General features: G+C 36.6%; 3 protein-coding genes across 9 annotated transcripts in view; 1 reads left to right on the top strand and 2 right to left on the bottom strand.

Moving 5' to 3' along the window:
* Window positions 1–40: 40 nt before the first annotated feature.
* Window positions 41–9,681, bottom strand: dcdc2b (doublecortin domain containing 2B). 6 transcript variants are annotated; one of them, XM_008399929.2, is made up of 13 exons: window positions 9,418–9,681; window positions 8,978–9,248; window positions 8,843–8,894; window positions 6,393–6,463; window positions 5,411–5,542; window positions 4,747–4,881; window positions 4,598–4,637; window positions 4,013–4,078; window positions 3,624–3,792; window positions 2,935–3,044; window positions 1,924–1,992; window positions 1,739–1,789; window positions 41–969 (listed from the first exon to the last, which is right to left on the bottom strand). In XM_008399929.2, exons 2-13 carry the CDS (start codon window positions 9,244–9,246, stop codon window positions 877–879), a joined length of 1,257 nt encoding a protein of 418 aa, XP_008398151.1. In that variant the 5' UTR covers window positions 9,247–9,248; window positions 9,418–9,681; the 3' UTR covers window positions 41–876. The 6 variants fall into 6 exon arrangements, with proteins under 6 accessions (XP_008398151.1, XP_008398150.1, XP_017157855.1 ...); XM_008399928.2 differs by having other exon boundaries at window positions 9,422–9,513; XM_017302366.1 differs by having other exon boundaries at window positions 9,379–9,508.
* A 624-nt stretch (window positions 9,682–10,305) lies between these two features.
* iqcc (IQ motif containing C) lies at window positions 10,306–14,343 on the bottom strand. The gene is made up of 5 exons (XM_008399919.2): window positions 14,133–14,343; window positions 13,832–13,975; window positions 12,442–12,700; window positions 11,385–11,506; window positions 10,306–10,815 (listed from the first exon to the last, which is right to left on the bottom strand). Exons 1-5 carry the CDS (start codon window positions 14,172–14,174, stop codon window positions 10,756–10,758), a joined length of 627 nt encoding a protein of 208 aa, XP_008398141.1. The 5' UTR covers window positions 14,175–14,343; the 3' UTR covers window positions 10,306–10,755.
* Window positions 14,344–14,434: 91 nt separating this feature from the next.
* Window positions 14,435–20,538, top strand: part of fancm (FA complementation group M) — a 49,780-nt gene continuing 43,676 nt past the window's right edge. For both annotated transcript variants that reach the window (XM_008399922.2, XM_008399923.2), the window contains exons 1-4: window positions 14,435–15,207; window positions 16,470–16,642; window positions 19,289–19,366; window positions 19,469–19,627. In XM_008399922.2, coding sequence (XP_008398144.1) covers window positions 14,520–15,207; window positions 16,470–16,642; window positions 19,289–19,366; window positions 19,469–19,627 — 1,098 coding nt within the window. In that variant the 5' untranslated portion in view covers window positions 14,435–14,519. The remainder of the gene's footprint in view (window positions 15,208–16,469; window positions 16,643–19,288; window positions 19,367–19,468; window positions 19,628–20,538) is intronic.

The raw sequence follows: 20,538 nt of genomic DNA on the forward strand, positions 1-20,538 counted from the left end.
ATAATCTATTTCAAATGAAGGGTTAAGATAACAATTTAGTGAATCTCATTTATTTAACTGTAAATTAAAATAAAAACAATTCACTCCATATTTATTTTTGATTAAATATCAGACTTTAATACATAAATATGACTAAGTAGCCTTTATTTTTTAAATTGCTGAGTTGACTTTAAGAAACGTTAAATTAAAAGGACAGCTGACATGCATGGATTTAAGACACAAAGGACTTTGTCACTTTAAATGTCATATTTTAGTACTAAACTACTGAGGAAAGTCAAGCACATCTAATTTTTATTTGATTCAAACAAAAAAGTATATATTCTCATGTATTAAACTAACAATTTGCATACGATGAAAACATCTGACTTTTCATGCACTGTAGATGGGAAATGAGGCTCTCCTTCCTGCCAAGACATGAAAACAAAAAACCCAGAAAAAATAAAGACTAATCCGTAAAAATTATATTTCAAGGGTGGAAAATTCTAGAAATTCAAGAATATTTGCTTTGAATGAAGAAGAGTGAACAACAATGGCATATATAGGAAAATGAAAAACGTGTTAATGTTTGCATGATCTCCTTGGACTATTTTAAGTTGGATTAAGATGCAGGACTGAATGTTGGTTCCTGCTCCTTTTAAACAGGATGAACAGATTAAATAATCTCACTTTCAGCAGGTTTTTCAGAGATTTGTTGGATTTTGATTCATATTTATGTCTTATGATAAAAAAAAGACAAAATACAAACAAATCTTACTTTTCTCAGTGTCACAGTTTAGATACTACTCATTCAGTCAGAGACGGCATTAAGCGTCCTGCAGGCTCTTCTGTCACAGGAAACCATTAAAACCAGTAGAAGAGCAAAGTTTCTCCAGGATTTTATAGATGTGCAGTCGGCAGAGTCGCCTGCTCTTCCCTGATCTTCCCCTCCGAGTGGGACGGTGACGATTTCGGCTTCAGCTCAGCCTCTTTCTAAACACAAAAACAGAAACTGTTTTCTACAACGCTGTACAAGAGCCACTGTTTTTTTTTTTTTTTTTTTTTTTTTTTACAGGTAAGGGTAAACTTTTGCAAAGAAACTCAGGAATTTTGAGATTAATTTCAGAAAACTTCAAGGAAAAACTTTTTGAGGTTGAAAAGTTAATTTGTGAGAAATTTTTACATTAATTCCAGAAATTTTCAAGAAAAATGTGTGAATTCTAAATTCATAAACTTAAAAAAATTAAATTTCATATATATAGAGAAAACATGGGGAATTTCTGAGCTCCAAAAATATATTTATTAAAATGTTGATGTATTTCACAAATTTTCAAAGAAACCTTTCTAGTTTTTCTTTTTAAATATGTGAAATCTGAATTTGTTTTTCATGAAAATTGACAACTTTAAGGTTGTTTTGTTTTGAAAACTTTAAAAAATTTAATTTCTTTTAAAGATTTTCTTTCTAAAGTATCTGAAATTAATCTCAATTCCCGTTTTTCTCACAAATGTACAACTTTTTGAGCTCAGACAATGTCTTTATTTTTTCTTGAAAATTTCTGACATCTCCAAATTTTAGAGTTTATTAGTGGAAATGTACAGTCCGTGGTCTCGTTGCAGACAGACTGACGTGTGGGTGTTTATACCAGGATCTGAGCTGCTGTTCAGATGCTTTCACCTTTCATACAGAAAAAAATTATCCATAAAAACGACCCAGTTAAACAGGATTCATTTGGTGATTTAAACACCCACTCTCTCACTCTACCTGCTTTCCACTCGCCTCCTGTTGATGCTGCTCGCTCTTTTCTGCATGTCTCAGGAAATTGATGTTTTATAGTTAGAGAAACATCATGCATTGTTCTTTTAACAGTAAATAAATAGATGTATTTAGAGAAAACCTGGGATTAGGTGTAATCACGTTGAACAAAGAGTTATTTAAACGCTGCCCACCTGTGGGGAGTTCTGCACCGGAGCCTCCGTGTTGCTTAAGTCTTCATCTTCAACTGTTTCTGCAACTGTCTTTAGGGAAACAATGAGAATCGGATTAAAATTTTATCCAAACCTCTGGCTTATGCCTTTTTTACTGTGACGTATCAGAGCCATTGCAGATGGAAAAACTGAGTAAATTTGCACCAAAATATCTTCTAGAAAAAAAAACAAGAAAATGTTTGAGTGGGAAGAGTAAAAAAATGCTAGAAGAAACTGAGAAATAGTTTGATCTCAGAAATGTTCTGGAAATTTTCAGAAAATGTTCAACTTTTGGAACTCAGAAAATTTGCAAAAGTCAAATATTTTCTTGAGATTAACAAGCTCTTTTGATTCTCAACATTTCTGTTTTTCTTTTTCTAGTAAAGGTTTGACTTTTTAAGTCCTGAAATGTCCTTGTTTTTTTTTTTTTGTTTTTTTTTTAGAAATTTTCTGACATAAATCTGAAAATTTCTCTTTTTTCCAGCAAATTTTTGACTTTTCAAGCTCAGAAATTTCCACATTTCAAATATTTTCTTGAGATTAACGAGCTCTTTTGATTATTATCAAAATTTCTAATTTTCTTTTTCTAGTAAAGGTTTGACTTTTTAAGTTCTGAAATGTCCTTGTTTTTTTGTTTTTTTTAGAAATTTTCTGACATAAATCTGAAAATTTCTCTTTTTTCTAGCAAATTTTTTACTTTTCAAGCTCAGAAATTTCCAAATTCTTTTCTAGAAATCCTATGATTAGATTAAGCTCAAAATTTCTGAGTTTATTTCTAGTTTATTTTCAACTGTTCAAGCTTAGAAATGTCCTTGTTTTTTCTAGAAAATTACTGAGATTAATCTCAAAATGTCTGATTTATTTTGGCGAAATTTGCTCGTCTTGTTTTTTCATCAAACACCTTGCTGCCTTCCAGGTAGCAGAAACAGTTTCATGAGTTTTATTTCACTGTATTTCAGACACATTCTGACGTAATGAAACATGGATGCCGACCTGATCAACAGGAAGCTCTGTAGCCGTATTCTCGTCCTCCTGCACCTCCTCTGCACCGTGAGCCTCCTCTCTGTTTGTCCGTTCCTCTGCTTTGAGCACACCTGGCTTACCTGTAACAAATATATATATATATAATAGAATTCCACAATAAAGGTTTCTGCTGGTTTTCAACTTGAAACGGTTGGATTTACTATATTTCTACATATTTTTAGTGAATAATTCTGTATCGACCATAATAAATGAAACACTGACCAACATTTTTGATTAAATGTAAAGTTTCAATTGTTACCTTGTGTTTTATGACATTGTATTTTTGTTTTTATAATGTAAAGCACTTTGAAATGCCTTGTTGCTGAAATGTGCTGCACAAATAATAATCTGCAGATGGAACAAGTACATTTTCATCAACATTTAGGAATTATTTACCTGAAGCAAGCTCCTATATCTTGCTGAATAGTTATTTGTAAATTAGTTTTGTCTTATTTTAAGTGCAGTTACATATTTGCAATAGAAACTAGACCAGAAATACTTTTGTGTTTTTGCAGTGTTGCATGTTGATTTTGTCTTTTACATTTGTTTCCTTTGACAGATAAAAACCCAAATAAAAAACACAAATGTGTGATGTTTCAATGCGACAACGTGGTAAAATGTTCCGAGGGGTTTGGGTCAGATTTAGCAGCGTTCGTCACCAGGTCCGTCAGTGAGCAGCGGTCTGCTCTGCGTTCTGTTCTTGTGAACTTTAACGGTCCGGGCGAAGTATCCGGACGCCTCGTCCGCTCTCTCCCTCCTGCTCAGCCGCTGCGACTCCTGAAGAGCTGCAGCTTCGTCTCCTGTTGACTTCACCCTCCGGCCATCGGACTGAAAGTCAGGCTAACAGCTCAATATACATTCTGATAGAAATATACAGATTTACACCTGAAGTTTCTCTCTGAATCGTTTGTTAAGCTAATATAACAAGCAGCCGCAGCATCAGCTAATGAAACAGAGAGAGCTTCTCCTTATTTTATAACTTTATTTCTTGAATTAATACGAGTTACAGAAACATTTAATTTGTGTTTTTGAATTAAATCTGAGTTACCTCTGGGGAGTCGAGGAGAGCTGAGTCACTGTACCGGTCTTCAGGACCGCTTCCTGCTTTTCTGTTCTGAGAGAAAAACAATAATTTGACTGACAAATATTCACAGTTTACCTGCACATCTCTACAGAAACTTGACGTTATACTATTCTGCTTTATGTTTCCTCACTAATGCCTTGTTTTTTCTGTGACAGCGTATTAGGGCCATTAAATATATTTAAAAAAGTAGGAGTAAATTTCCACAAAAAGACTAAAATTTTTAGTTTAATCTCAGACATTTTCTAGAAAAAAACATGGAAATTGAGGGAAAAATTTCAACTTTTCAAACTCAAAAACGTCCTTATATTTTTCTAGAAAATTTTTGAGATTAATTTAATAAAAAATTGTTTTTACTTTTCAACCAAAAACTTTGTTTTGGTTTTTTTAAAAAATCTACAATTTTCTCTAAAAATATTTTCATGTTCATTCTAGAAAATCTACTGAAATCTACCAATCATACTTTCCACACATCACTGTAGGCTCTTCTATTAAATGCTCATTCATAATAAAATAAGGCAACTAATTAAATGTCTAAGGTGATTTTTTAACCTGTGTTCTCCTCAGCAGTTTCCTCTTCTCAGGATAATGTCTAAAAACAACAAAAAGGAAAACCATTGCATCATTGCTGCTTAGTTTTCCAGTTTTCTTATGCTTCATGGTGGAATCATCTCCAGACACATACAGATTATGTAAAATACCTCTCTGCAGCTTTTGAAACCAGCAGCTCCACATATGGAAGTTTCTTGAACCTTTCGGTTCCCACAGCAACGTAGCAGCGGCCGGTCTGCAGCTCCCCGGCCGAGGAAACGGAGGCTCCATCCAGAGAGAACAGCCTGCAAAGGAACGGCACCAAAACCCGGCGGGTTATGTAAAAAAATTAATAAATTTCTGCAAAAAAATAAGGAAATTTCTGAATATCAAAAGTCAAGAATTTGCTAGAAAAAATTCAAGAGTTTAAGATTAATTTCAGAAATATAATAGAAAAAGAATCACAGAAAATTCCGACGATGAAAGGTTACAAATTTGCTACAAAAAATTAATAAATTTTAAAGAATAATCTCAGAAATTTTCTGAAAAAACAAGGAAATTTCTGAGTTTGAAAAGTTGAGAATTTGTGAGAAAAAAACTGAGAAATTCTGAAATGAATCTCAGAAATCTTCTAGAAACAATGTGGAAATTTCAGAAATCTGAAATTTTTCAATTTCAATTTTTTAAAAAAGTTTTTCAAACTCAGAAATTCCCTTTTTTTTCTAGAAAATTCCTGAGATTTTTTGCCAGAAACGTGCAACTTCTTTTCTATGTGGCCCTAACACGACGCTGCATGTTTGCATTCGGAGGACTGCGTGTTGTGCTCTGCCTGACCTTCGCACCGCTCCAGTCCGTAAGCTGACTTTCTCGGTGATCAGACTCAGGATCTGATCCAGGTCCTGCTGCAAACTCCGAGGAATGATGAACCGGAAAGGTGGACACAGAAGATCTCCATTACGGAATACACTGACAGGGACGTTAAAAAGACAGGAACACATTTAGAAAAGTTTCCGGTGACAAGATACTGAACTCAATTTACTTTAAGATAAGAGTCAAATTATGTATTATATCAGTGATTAAGTGCAAAAAACTTCTTCTCTGCAGGTAAACTCCAAACTTTAGTTTCTTCACAGCACTGGTTGACAAAGACATTTATGTTTTCATCTTAATTTTAATTAATTCATTCAAGTTTGATAACTTTAAAATATGAATTGATTCTGTTCAATCCATCATCCAAAAAAGGAAGCATGGTGGCGGCAGTATCATGGTGTGGGGAATCAGAGTTTCAACATGAAATATTTCAAAGTAAAAAAGAAGTGATTGTGGGTCTGAAAAACGATTTCAGAGGTTCTCCTTTGGGGTCAAATTTGTTCTAGAAAAATTTTTAGTCTGTTATTCCAAGTAACGAACAAGTAACGAGAACTTGCTTGCATAATATAAGGCCAAACACATGGATAAAAAACTTAAATTATTCATTATTGCATTTTCTGTTAAACAAAAAGTAAATTTGTAATTGAAAACGTCAACCTAAAAACATGACAAAAAGTGTTCATCTGCATCAGCTCTCTGAATCTACTGGAGTAAAATGTGGAGATATAAAGTTTTAACTCAGGAAAGCTGAATGCAAATGCACACCACACTTTTCAGATTTTATTTGGGGGGGGGGGAAAACAACTTTGTACTGTCTTCTTTACCGTTGAATATTTATGAACTACTTTGAGCCTTTCACAAAAAATACACTATTTTGAATTTTGTGATCATCAGATAAGAAAATAGGAAAAAAGTTAAAAGAGTGTAAAAGATTTATCAAACATACTGAATAATGCAAGGAACAGGAATGAACTTCCTCCATTTGGCTGAAACGTTGGGCCTCTGGATGACTTTTACCTGGAGGCGATATTTAGAAAATCAAATGCAGAACATCACAGTCTGGCAGTCTGATCAATTTAAACGCCACTCATCGCATTTACGCCGCCTCCACTCTCCAGATCCATATCCACCCCAGCAAACTCACTTTCCCCAAACGCATAATGACTATTTAGATATTCTGCTCGTGTAAACTCAAGAGCGGCAGCCATGGAAACTACGCTCGCTCTAAGAGTCCTTAGATGGCATATTTACTTACCGTGTCTGATTTGAGTTATCCTCTCAAAGATCTTTCACATAAAAGCAATCAGACGCAAATATGTGGCTGATATCAGAACAAAGAAGCCGTTCTGTATTTCTGTGAGGTCGCACTCGTTTTATTAATTCGCGCCCAGTCTGAGCATCAAACCAAGCCTGCCTGGACTCGCACATGGCCCTGATAGGATTGTGTGAAAAGCGGATTAAATGGACACACACACACGTTTATTACACTTCTCCACGGTAACCACAACACTGGCATGTAAGACTTTAAAACCTAATGACTCTGGTTAAAAATCCAAATGAAAGAGTCACACATTTATTCCTGAATGTTTTATGGTTTTCACCAAACACCAACAAATTACGACCAAGAGCAAAGAAGCGGATCAGAGTACAAACAAGAAGCAAAACACAAGAGTTTCTCTTCTTACTCTTTAGTTTAGTTTGCAAAAACCTGCAGAAAAAAAGGATTCAGTTGTAACTCAGAACTTTTTTCTGATAAAAACGGGTTCAATCTGCAAGGCTAATCTATTATCCACCTGTAGTTAAAGACTCTATAGTAATTCAAGGGGAAAATGAGAGGCGCAGTAATGATTAGCCCACTTTTCAAGCAATTTACATGACAACCGCTGACATCAGTGGTACTGCAAGCACAAAAGGCATTTACAACTGATAGGCAAATAAGAGCTTATCTCAGTAATTGAACACATTAAAAAGACTTTCATATTTGATTTATCTAGTTTTTAGATGCAGTAAGCAACATAAGTGCTGAAGAAATTAACATTTTTCCCCAATCAAAATATTTCTAATAGGGTTTTTATATGACATTTTGCAGCAGAGGTTAATAACAACTCAAGCAGTTGATGTAAACAAAGAAATTGAGACAAATATGACTGCAGATTAAATTATGTGCTAATTGCTCGCTGCACAAGACTCCACTGACGAAAAAAAAGCTCAAGTTTGGTTGAAGTTTGCTGCAAAACATACTGGGAGAACATATTTTGTTTGGATGTCATTGTACACACCAGGTTTGTGATAGGAATGCTAACTTTTTGTTTTCAGCATATGGTAATTAGGCAGGACTCGTGTACGAGAAGGAGAAATGTGCCATGACATTGTTGACAAAACAGACAATGATCCCAAGCTAACAGCCAAGAAAACTCTTGGTTAGTTTCACAATAATAAGAAGATGAAGAAGCTGGAATAACCCAGTTAATCCCTGATTTCAATCCAATTGAAAATATATGAGAAGAACTGAAGATCTCAATAACCTTTGTGATTTAAAAACAATAACATACTTTCAAAAGTGTCTTCAATAATTCCCCTATGTCCCATTCCACTTCAGCTCTCTTAAAGGGGACCTATTATGCTTCCTTGAATAGGTTAGGATAGATCTATGGTCTACACAAAACATGTTCATTACACTTTTTGCACAAAATTATTCTTAGATAATGAGATTTCAGTTTGTTCAGTTCATAACGAACCTCTTGGCCTCTTGTCACTTTAAATGCAAATAATCTGCTGTCGGCCTCGCCCCCCCAACCCAACGTTTACACTCGCACGTGACAATGGCTGCAAACAGATGCACAATTATACAACCGTGCATCTCTGAAGAGCAACAGTGGAGCCTCGTGCACAATCAACAAGAATGCAGCAAGTCAACAACAAAAATACTTGTCTTTTCCAGCAGCCATTGAAATCCAGCTGACCGAGCGTGCTGGAGCTCAGCTTGGGTTGCTAGGTAACGGGCGGAGTTCTGCTGGGGTTGCTAGGTAACGGGGTCTGCTGATTTGTGACGTTACGTTATGGAGGTTGTAACATCCAGAAAGTTACAACCTCTGGATCTAGTTTGGTTTTCTGAAACAAAAATGAACTTACTGCCAAACAATGGTTGTGTGGAGTTTTTAAAGTGCTTGGGCTGTTTTTAGAAGACAAATGAAAGTGTAAAAATGTTCAAAATGTGAATTTTGTCCCCTTTAACTTTATTTCTGAGTGATTTTACCACCTGTATGAGTTACTTTGCATTAACTTAATGTCAACAGGATGGAAAAGGTTAATGTGTTCAATACTTTACTTGCCTTGTGCTGCAATCCCCTCAGTTAGAGTGTTGTTAATGAGTGATGGACAGTGCAGGAGGCCTACCTGTGCTTCATTACGAGCTCCAGGCTGCTTTTTTAACCCTGCATGCAGATAGCTGTAACAAAACAGAAGATGGTGATGTTTTCTGGGAGATTAAGAATCAGAAAGTTCTCCGATAGAAATGTTTTTAGTACTCACTCCAGTTTCTTGAACCTCTCGAAGCCGGCAGCGACGTACTGCGCTCCCGTCTGGAGGTCCTGGAGGTCTGAGACCCTGTGGCCCTGCCGGGGGGTGTACAGGGTCCGGACAGCCAGCGGGGCGCCGATGCTCTGGGTCACCTCGTTCAGAAAGGCCTCCATGGTGGCCACCTGACGCTGGTTGACCACAAACCTGCGTCCGCCAAAGAAGGGGTCTCCATTCCTGAACACCACCACGTTTTTGACAGGCGCAGCAGAGCTGGCAGCCATCTCTGAGCGACATCCATTTATTAAAGGGAAATATTAAAAAACTCTCACCACACATCTATTCTAAATCCCAAAACAGCACATTGAACTCTCTGAAAACATTGTTCAGCAGCTACACATTTTTACACAGATTACCTCTGATTTAACTGCAGCAAACACTGTTTAGTGACAAACCTACAGGAGGACGAGGTTCAGCACAGCCGGACGTGGAAATCGATCCCTTCTGCTGCTGTGGTCCGTCTAGACTCCCGCTCCCCACGTTCTGCTCCGATCTCTGCCCCCCTCTCTCGCGGACACTACTACTACTTTGACGGCGGTGAGTATTTCCTGGTTGCCATGGCAGCAGGGCCAACGAGGGCTGGCTCTGTGGGCCAAACCATCGACAGAAACCACAACAAAAGCGAGTGACAGAGGAGGGGAGAGTGGGTGGGTCTCTGCGCTGTGGGCTGAATCAATAAGATAACCTCCACACCTGTTCATGTGTTCTCCAAAAGCAATTATTAAATAAGTTTGGGACACAAAGAACATTCAAATACAAAACTATCAACAGGTTTCCAGACCCGCAGCTCCGATAGGATGTTTAAAAATACATTCATAATGGGTATAAACTTCATTAATCAGGAGTTTTAATTAGGGCTGAAACTAATTGATCATTCTGATGATTAACCGATCAATCGTATAAAATATCTGCAGATTTTTCATTCAACCACCTAATCGGTTTTTATGCGACAATAAAAATACATACAGATAAATAATGCAAAACCTTATTAAAAAGAGAAAATAAACATTTTATGACTAAAACTCATCAACACAGCATTCCTTTAGTGTATGCTTGTAGCAAAACATATTTCTAACATCAACATGTGAAAAGTTACATTAACACAGCGCAGGGCTAATATGATAATTATTTTTGTTGTTAGCTGATTAATTGGATAGCAAAAGATGCTTACTAGGATTTATTCTGTTACAGAATTTGAACAAAATGAAACTAAAACTGACAATAAGTTTTGGGCAGAACATATTTACAGACATTTCTTTTTATCTTAATCGCAAAATGTATATATTTTGTACAGTTTTGGCTTACTTATTGCTCTCATTATGTTGTTTTTTGTGTCAGCAAATGCATATATTTGAGTCTTTATACTCCAATTAACAATTAATTGATTGCTAAATTAGTTGACGATTAATCACGATTAATTGTGTCAGGCCTTGTTTTAAAGATATTTACAAACCATTATGGTGGAATAATTACACAACAAACCTCCTAAATGATCATTTTTATCAGATTTTTTCACAATGGATCAGGTTTAACCAAAGATTAGCTTTTGAATTAAGCTGAATGAGCTACTTTCCTGACTAACTGGTGGAAAATAATAACGGTCCATCAGATAAAGCAGAGATATCTTTGTAGAAAAATATAATTTATTTCCTTTTACATGCATGTTTTAAATGCACCACATTATACATTATATCATAAATAATAAATACTAATCATTTTCAACAAAGATGATATTAGGGTGAGTCAGGAGCCAAACGTTCGACTTTGTAAAGTTTGTCCTTCAGCGATAGGTACTGTAAAGAAACATAAGATAAACACATTAAAAACAGTGATTGTTGTGCAGCTACAGGCTAAAATTAGATGGTAGGATGAGCTCTTCCTACCATCACAAAGATGCAAAATATTAACACTGCTGAAGCTTTTCTGAAATCTGGAAATGCTTCTGCCAAGCTTGAAACTTAGTTGGTACTTTCCCTGAACTTCCTGTGTGTTTTCCTTAAGTAATAAATACATTAAAGCATCTAACTCAAATTTAAAAAAAGTTTATTTTTCAGACTTTGCTTCAAATGAGACAATTCTTTGAAGTCTTTCAAAAATTTTCTTGTCGAGTAGATTTGTCTGAGAAGTTGTTCTCTTCTTTTGTTTATTTTCCACATGCTAAACTTTTTTTATCATCACTTTCTCCCACATTTAAGCACAAAAGATTATAACAAAGGTTTCCCGATAAGTATCAGCTTTATCACGAAACCTTTTCATGCCAACATTAAGTCATAGTCAGGTGTTGCAATTTCAAACAATAACCAAGGAAACATTTAGAAAAACCTTCAGAAAATGGCAGCATAGAGGGATTTTTGGCTCCTACCTTCTTCCTGCTGTCGATAGCTTGTTGGAGCCAGACCAGCTCCATGGTCAAAGTGTTTCTATGGAGACGCAGCGCCTGTGAAGTTCGGGGAACCTCCTGCGCCAGGCAGTACTGCTGGAAACCTGAATGAAGGATTACAAACTCAACACTGCAAATAGAGATTCAGTTTTATGTCAACACAAATCTAAATGTGTGACTTATGCACTGTAAAACACTAGAAGGTGGTTTAGCTTGGAAATGAAAGTCCACCTGCTGCCTTGGAAATGCAATTTAAGTCAACAAGAAAATTGTTTTGGTTTTAACTCGGTAATTAAACCTCATTAAGTTGACTTAACAAGAGACAAGTTGTTTAAACATTGTTTTTTCAGTTCATTAATATTGAATTGCTAGTTTTAATTTAAAGTTGCAATTGAAGCCAAATAATCTTTTCACAATATGCAAGAAACAACTGCCTTCACCCAGTTAAAGAGACACATTTCTCTATTATACAACGACTAACTTTAGAATAATTTAAATTCTTGCATGAACAAAATTTCTGATCTGATAATGAATTTTATTAAACGTCACAATGAATTATGATTAAAAAAAACATTTAGTGAGAATAGGACATTAAAATAAACATTTACATTAATAACAAACTAGAGTCAGATCAATGTAACGCACTTCCATCTCAGTGGAAAGATGCCACTAAGCATTCTGGGAAATAGTTCCCACCCCTGTCTTTTTCTTCTTCCACTTTTTTAAGTGCTAACCTAAAAACTCTAGTTTATTAAACTGTTGGGTGTTTGACTAAATTAATAAAAAAATTTACACTATTTACTACTGCAAGTTTATCTTTTACAAACTCACACATTTTGGTTAAAAGTCTAAAACACGCTGAATTTATTTGATTTAAAGAATAGAACATAGTAGACACAACCAAGTATGGCTCAAATGTTTTAGAGTGTGGAGGCAGATCCTGTCCTCCAATTTTTAAAGATCAAAACCTGAAACTTTAAATTGAGAAACAGCTGAAATAAAATACAGTGAATGCTGAACTAGCAGAAAAACGTTTCACCTTTCTGAGGGTAGACATTATGGTCCAGCTCTGGACTGCTCCAGACGACGGAGGACCTTCTTGTGCTCTCCATCATCCCTCCATCACATCTCAGAGGAATGCTGGACCAATCCTCCCTTTCAGCTTCTGTCCTCTCCGGGTGGACACAGCGCTCCTGTCCCTCCTCTTCTAGGGAATCTGGACTCTGGGAAGTACTGACGTCTAGTTCTGGGTCTGGTGGCTTCAGTAAACGTCTAGCAGGCTGAAGACATGCTCCATCCTGTCAGTACATGGATGAAAGTATTGAAAACATTGGATTTTTGGCTGAATCGGCTAACATTTTCCATATCTCTTTGAATTTAATTCCAGTGATGCTTGGATATTTGATGCTGGATAGGTGCAGGTAACTCAAACCATAACATTTGTATTGTTTAAATTGGTGCATTAATTTATTCTATTTCACAAGACAGTAAATTATCGCAGAAATCAGCTATAAATGATAATATTGTTGTTTTGAAACCATTTTCAGCTAATATAAACATAATTGCAAAAATAATTCAAGCTTGCCATCGCAAAGACTAATGAACTTTCATTTTGTACGCTGGAACCGGAAGACATTTTAAATATCCAAAATAAAACACAACGACCAAAAACAATAAACAAAAAGGCATTAAAAGACCCGAAACCATAAATAAAATTTATTATGAAGCCTCTGTACACAAAACTGTCTTTTAAAAGATATTGTTTATCAATAATCATTTTAATTTTGTATACAATTAACTGATTTATTTGGCATTATGTTTTTCTTCTTCCTGAATACTAAAGGCAACTTTATTTGGTTACCACTAGTCATACACGCAACAACTGATGTATTTTACAGGTAAATAAAGGAACAGAGAAATAAAATTATATTAAGACAATATAAACATAAAACCCCCACTAAATATAAGGAAAAGCAACAAAATACAGGACAAAAATAATGTGATAAAATAAAACTGTATGTTTATGTGAAAGCGGCAGAAAAAGTTCTCAATATAAAGAAGCCAAAATCTTTAGATAATTTTTTTTTATACATAACATTTCAACTTGTAGAGCAAATGTGTCAAACTTAAGGGCTGCGGGCCAAATCTGGCACGCCATAACTATTTATGTGGCCCTCAAGATCACATAAATAAAACTTGAACATAACAGTTGTGTGCTTAAATTTATTTTATCAAAGTGTTAGAACTTTATTAACTATCTGCAGCAGGTAGCATATGATTATTGATTTGAAATAGGCTGCAGGCATATTTATTCACCTTTCTTTATATACATCAAAAACTGATAATCTGTTTATTGAAGTCATATCCAGTTTTTCAGTGGAATATCTTGAATTAAATGCAGTGACAACCTCTGACAGGAAGTTACTTACTGTGTCTGTAAAGTGTGGGATGGATAAGGTCGTATCAGTCCATCTTAAATGAATCAGATCTCCTTCTACCTCCCTTACGATCTCCTCAAAGTCCTCACGCGCGCGCCACACTTCGGTTCTCGTGAGGTATCCGCGCGCACGCGCCTACAGAGACGACACAGTTAGCATCGGAGTAAATTCTGCAGCTGTGCTAACGGCTAATAGCATCTACAGGGCCCGAACAAAAACAGCAATAGCAACAGTCGGTCTTTAAGTAATGAATATAACCAACATTTCCGCTTTACTGAAATGTATTTGTCACCTGGAAACGTGTAATTATTTTGTCCAATTTGCTTCTGTCCATTGTTATGGTAACATGACAGAAGTTAACCGCAGAGCGGGAGTTAACTCAAACTTTTTTACCCATTTCCGGGATCTAGCTTAAAAACTAAAAGCATTTCAATGAAAAATATAAAGTCCGTATGCTTTTCTCAATCGCTTATCCTAAAATTAGTACAAGTTATACATTTTGTTCACTATGTTAAAACAACGGAGGTACACCCACGAATTTAAACCTGTAGCTATCGTCTAGGGGGTTTTATTTTGGAAAGCACGCCGGCGGAAGTGACTTTATGTTTGTGTTCGGGTTGAGATGTAGCAGCTAGTCACATGGCACTTTTCTTAAAGTTTTGTGCCACGGCTGATAAAAATGAGTGGTGGTTCAAATCAGAGAACTTTGTTCCAGACTTGGGGGGCTTCTGTGTCCCAGAACAAAGCGGTCCAATCGGCGAAGGATGCCCGAAAGGCTACCGGGGCGATCCGGACATCCTCCAGCAGAGCTCAGGTAGCTCCAACAAACCCTCCCCCTCATCAGCAAAAATCTCCATGGACAGTAATTGGTCAGAATAGCACACATACAGCAGCGAGACAAGAATACGTCATCCCTGAAGATGAAGAGGACGATGACTTAATGGTGGTGGCTGTCTATGAAGCTGAAAGGAGCCTCCAGCTTGAGAACAGTGACAGTTTGCAAAATAACCACGCAAAAGGACTAAGTGTTGCTCCCTTTAGTAGCCCATCCTGTAAGAAGATATATCCACATCTCCCAGGTTTTGACAGCACCTCAGCTGACGTGTGGATCTACCCCACCAACTATCCTATTAGAGACTATCAGCTGAAGATATCAGAGGCTTCCCTGTGCCAGAACACACTGGTGTGTCTCCCTACTGGTTTAGGAAAAACCTTCATAGCCTCTGTGGTTATGTACAACTTCTACCGCTGGTATCCAGCAGGAAAGATTGTGTTCATGGCTCCCACCAAACCTCTGGTGGCCCAGCAGATCGAGGCCTGTTATAAAGTGATGGGAATCCCTCAGGACCACATGGCTGAGCTGACAGGTAAACACACCAGGGATGCACCAATCTTTAATTCTCACTTCCGATACCGATGCAGATAATTGAGGTTTAATATCGGCCGATACTAAAAAACGGTGTTGAATTGACTTAAAACATTTATTTTTGTTAAAACACACACATAGTTGGTTTATAACACACCTGATTATGGCTATTAATAATCAGCCAGCTTAATCAATTATTGAAGTCATTATTAACTGGAATATACAGACTCACTGAAACAACATTTTTTCAGAGCAGTAATTAAACTAAAACTATAAAATATATATACTTTTTGCGTTTAATATAGGGCTACACAGTCCACTTCTTTCACTTTGAATACAGATATCTGAGGTTTAGTATTGGCTGATACCGATCTGATACAGAAAAAAAGCCGAATTGACTTAAAATTTTTATTTTTTTAAACATAGACATAAAGGTACTGAATTACAAACATATTTGATAACTCTGCACCAGTACAACACACTTAAATGAACCAAAAGCTTCACAAGCTTGATCCCACATGTAGTAAAAACATTAATTTAATGTTCCAATGTAAAATAAATAAACTCATTGATCAAAACAATAACTTAAGAAATAAACTGCAATAAACGTTTTGTCAAATTGTTCATAAAGTCCAATTAGGACTTCTATATGTAACATAAATTAAATAATAAAGCATGAAGTCACTCAGAGCACAAATAATAGAATTAGACTGAATAGATCTGCCCTTATGGACTGGACACATTGTCACGATACCTGATCTAGAATTTTTTTCAATACCGGGACTGATATAGTAGGTCTGGGCATTTATTGTATTATTTATCGGGATCAATTTCTAATTATGATAAGAATTTTGATTTATTGTTGCAGCGATAAATTCTGATTAGTGATTTTTTAAAACCACCAAAACTGTCCAGACTGTTATTTCTAGCAGTCTGGACAGTATCAATAAATATCAATAGATTTTAAAATATGATTAAACACAGGTACTGTTTGCAGTTTTGTGATATGAATTACATTTTTTATGAGTCCTAAAGAAAACATGTTACAAATGGGTATGTTTTTACCTAAAAGAGGAATATTAAATAATTTTTATTGCTACATTTATAGTTATCACTCTAGGATCCAAAAATACAGTGATACAACTTTAAATCCATACCATCCACTCTTATGATACAGATATTAATATCAGTGCATTCCCAGATGATGACCATCATATTTGTTTTAGCCGCTGCTAACATGGTTGATATTTGGGTTTTTTGCAGGCAGCACGGCAGCAAAGCAGAGGCAGGAGGTGTGGAAGTCCAGACGCGTCTTCTTCCTCACCCCTCAGGTGATGGTGAACGATCTTTCTAGAGAAACCTGTCCTGCAAAGGAGATCAAGTGTGTGGTGATCGATGAAGCTCACAAGGCATTGGGTAACCATGCCTACTGTCAGGTAACCAGCTTTCAGATCTTTACTTCCATCAGCGGTAACTGCTGAAGCTAATGATTATTATAGTAGTCAAGATGTTCAAGTAATTTAATAACTACTAAATGTATTTTGTTTGCAATAACAGTCTTTACATTGATTTCAGTAATCAACTGTTCTTCAGACAGATCATAAAGCAACGGTGCACTGATTGCAATTTTCTGGCCGATCACCGATCTTTAAAAATCCTGACTTGCTGATTTTTTTTTTTGTGTGTGTGCAAAATATAGCAAAAAGTTGGAATGACTGTTGTAAACTGTTCAAATGGAGAGTTGACCTGGTTGGCCCTCTCTCATGGCAGAGCAAAAGGAGACAATGGCTGATTACTGTGTAGGGCACACATTGGCTCAAGCCCACGTAAAGTACTCTGTCTATTCTTTATCTCGTTTGTCTGCTCACATGCACACGGCTGCACGCTTACATAACCATAACATTTAAGACTGGCGACAGGTCACACAAAAACAAAAACTGATTAAGGCACTGGTTTCTGGTTTTACTGTCTACAAAGGTCTTCTGCAAACATATTTTCACCTACGCAACATCAACCGCCTCCGCCCCTCCCTTACTCCCCATTCCACTGCCATCCTTGTTCACTGTCTTGTGACATCACGCCTGGACTAYTGCAACTCCCTTCTGTTTGGTCTCACCCAGAAATCTCTYCATAAGCTCCAACTGGTCCAGAATTCAGCTGCCCGTATCGTTACCAAAACCCCATCCATGCACCACATCACTCCTGTCCTGCAAAGACTCCATTGGCTGCCCACCAAGTTCCGCATAGATTACAAAATTCTTCTGYACACTTTCAAGGCCCTTTACAATCTCTCCCCACCATATCTTTCAAATCTTATTCATATTGCCATTCCCTCTCGCTCCCTCAGATCATCYTCCTCWATCCATTTCACTGTCCCCTCTGCCCGTCTCACCACCATGGGGAGCAGAGCTTTCAGTCGCTCTGCTCCCCAACTATGGAACTCATTACCACCATACCTTAGAAACATAAAGTCATTATCAAATTTTAAAACCGAACTCAAAACACACCTTTTTAGATCTGCCTTTTCCACATGACACAATTGGTTTGCCTGATTTTACATAGTCTTTATATAGATACATTGTTTTGTTTTACTTATTTTTATCTACTTTTACTTGTTACATTTTATTTGTTTCTGTCACAGTTTTTTTTAACTATTGTACGGTGTCCTTGAGTGCCAGAAAGGCGCCTTTGAAATAAAATGTATTATTATTATTATTATTATTATTCTGCAAACATTAATCCATTTTAGCAATTCATATATCAAAATGTTCTGCTTCTTCTTCTGAATTATGCTACATATTTTGCTATTTTTTACTATTTTACAAATTTCTGCTTCTGTTTTATGCTATATCTTTTGCTAAATTTTACTATTGTACGTTTTCAAATATTTCACAATTGTACTTTTCAAATATTTGAGGTTGAATACAAATTTCTGTTTCTGCTGAGTTCTGTTGCTACATTTTACTATTTAGCAAAGGATTTCTACCATGTGTGACTAGTTTTATTATGCTTTTTTCCTACTTCTTATGCTTTGTTCTGCTCTTTCTTGGATATTCTGCAGCAATCATTCTGCAAATTTGCATTCTCACGGCTGTTTCACTAGGAACAGCAATTTTTCTAGTTTATTTTAATTTAGCTGTTATGCTCGTAAGTGCACTGACTGAACAAATTAAAGTTGTGGTTTTATTACATGTTTGACTAACCTTATAAAGCTATTGGTGTATTTAAATGAACTGTACTGGTGCAGTTATCAAATAAATGTGTAATTCAGCACATTTAAGTCCGTTCTGCTGATTTTCTGTATTGAATTGATATTGGCCAATATTAAACCTCAGTATTGGTATTGGAAGTGAATAATCTTTAATGCAAATAATTATGTACTTTGTATAGTTTTGGCATAATTAATACTCTGATTTTTTTTTTCTCCAGCAAATGACTTAATTTTGAGTTTCTGTATTCCAGTTAATAATAAATAACTGAGTTAACGATAATTTCAGTAATCAGTTAATCCGATTAAACCACCAAATGCTTACGTCCTCAAACCTTTGGGTTTATGTCCAGATTAAATACCACACAGGTGAAGTCATTTAACTAACTAAATTACTGGTTTATTTGGAGGGCTGCACAGTGGCGCAGTTGGTAGTGCTGTTGCCTTGCAGCAAGAAGGTTCTGGGTTCGATTCCCGGCCTGGGGTCTTTCTGCATGGAGTCTCCATGTTCTCCCTGTGCATGCGTGGGTTTTCTCCAGGTACTCCGGTTTCCTCCCACAGTCCAAAAACATGACTGTCAGGTTAATTGGCCTCTCCAAATTGCCCCTAGGTATGAGTGTGTGTGTGCATGGTTGTGTGTCCTGTGTGTCTCTGTGTTGCCCTGCGACAGACTGGCGACCTGTCCAGGGTGTACCCCGCCTCTCGCCCGAAACGTTGGCTGGAGATGGGCACCAGCACCCCTCCCGACCCCACTGAGGGAAAAAGGGTGCAAGAAAATGGATGGATGAATGGATGGATGGTTTATTTGGACGTATCAGAGTTAATGGGGCTGAAAATAAACACTTTATTTTCTTGACCTTTTTCTCTCACTCAGGTGATCAGACAGCTGAGCAGTCAGACGTTGCAGTTTCGCATCTTGGCCCTCAGTGCCACTCCAGGAGGAGACACAAAGGTGACATCACCTCGTCTGTTTTCCTGTAACTACTGTGACTTGAATTTAAATCGCCACGGTAACCAATCTCTGACGCCTTGACACTTCGTGTCCTCTTTCCAGTCGGTTCAGTCCGTGATTTCCAATTTGCTGATTTCACACATCGAGCTGCGGTCAGAGGAAAGCCCAGACATCCAGGCTCATTCCCACCGGCGGAGTGTGGAGAAAGTGGTGGTTCCTCTGGGGGAGAAACTTTCATGCCACCAGGCTCGATACCTCCAGGTAGGAACACGCAGAACAGTTGATATAACTACACTTCATCCTGGAGGACTCACCTAATTGATTCTAATTCAATGGATAAATATTAGAATAAGGGTTAAACTCGGCGACTTTCTTGCTACATTTAGCGACATTTCGTACAAAAATCGGCCGAAATCAGAATCGGCAGGTCAGGCTTTTTGAAGATCGTCCAGAATCGGTCGGTCACAGAGTTCATCTTGATGATTATGCCCTAAATCTAATTAAAACCCAAAATTAATTTTCCCATGAAATTATAATATTAAATAAGAACAATAAAAGTGATTTTTCATGCAGAAATATGGACTTCCTGAAAAGTTTAGCCACTTTTTCAGGTTGCCTGTTGCATGAATTACTGCATCAGGAAAATGAGAGACACTGCTTAATAGATTCAAAAACCAGTAAACAACTGAATATGGCAAAAAAAATTTTAAAAAAATTACACTCCTTTCATTTGACAGAGGAGTGGAAAAGAAATATTTTCTGTCTGAGTTCTAAGAAAGTCTTCAGTTTCCTTCATCAAGTTGTGTTTTTTTCTCCTCTGTCTTTCAGATGTGAAACAAACATGTTATGGAAAAAATGGTCTCTTTAGAGTCAGACTTTCTTTTAGACATTGAATTAATAACACCTGTGCAGTTATGCATATGATTTCTTTTTCATTTTAAATTTGGCAGCAAAAGTTTCACCTGCAGGAATTTATCTGCAGAAATGTATCTGGAAATATGGTGACCTTTTGGTGACCAAATTAATCAAGACCAAGTGGAGTTGAACAACTTTTCACCATTCAAATTACACTTTTTGGTGATGTGACATCATCTTTTAGCATTTAGCTGCTCTAACTAACTAACTGTTTCACTTGTGATCAAATCAGCATAATTTCATTTACTACAAGCTGC

The sequence above is a fragment of the Poecilia reticulata genome, linkage group LG22, assembly GCF_000633615.1.
Source record: "Poecilia reticulata strain Guanapo linkage group LG22, Guppy_female_1.0+MT, whole genome shotgun sequence".
Classification (NCBI taxonomy): domain Eukaryota; kingdom Metazoa; phylum Chordata; class Actinopteri; order Cyprinodontiformes; family Poeciliidae; genus Poecilia; species Poecilia reticulata.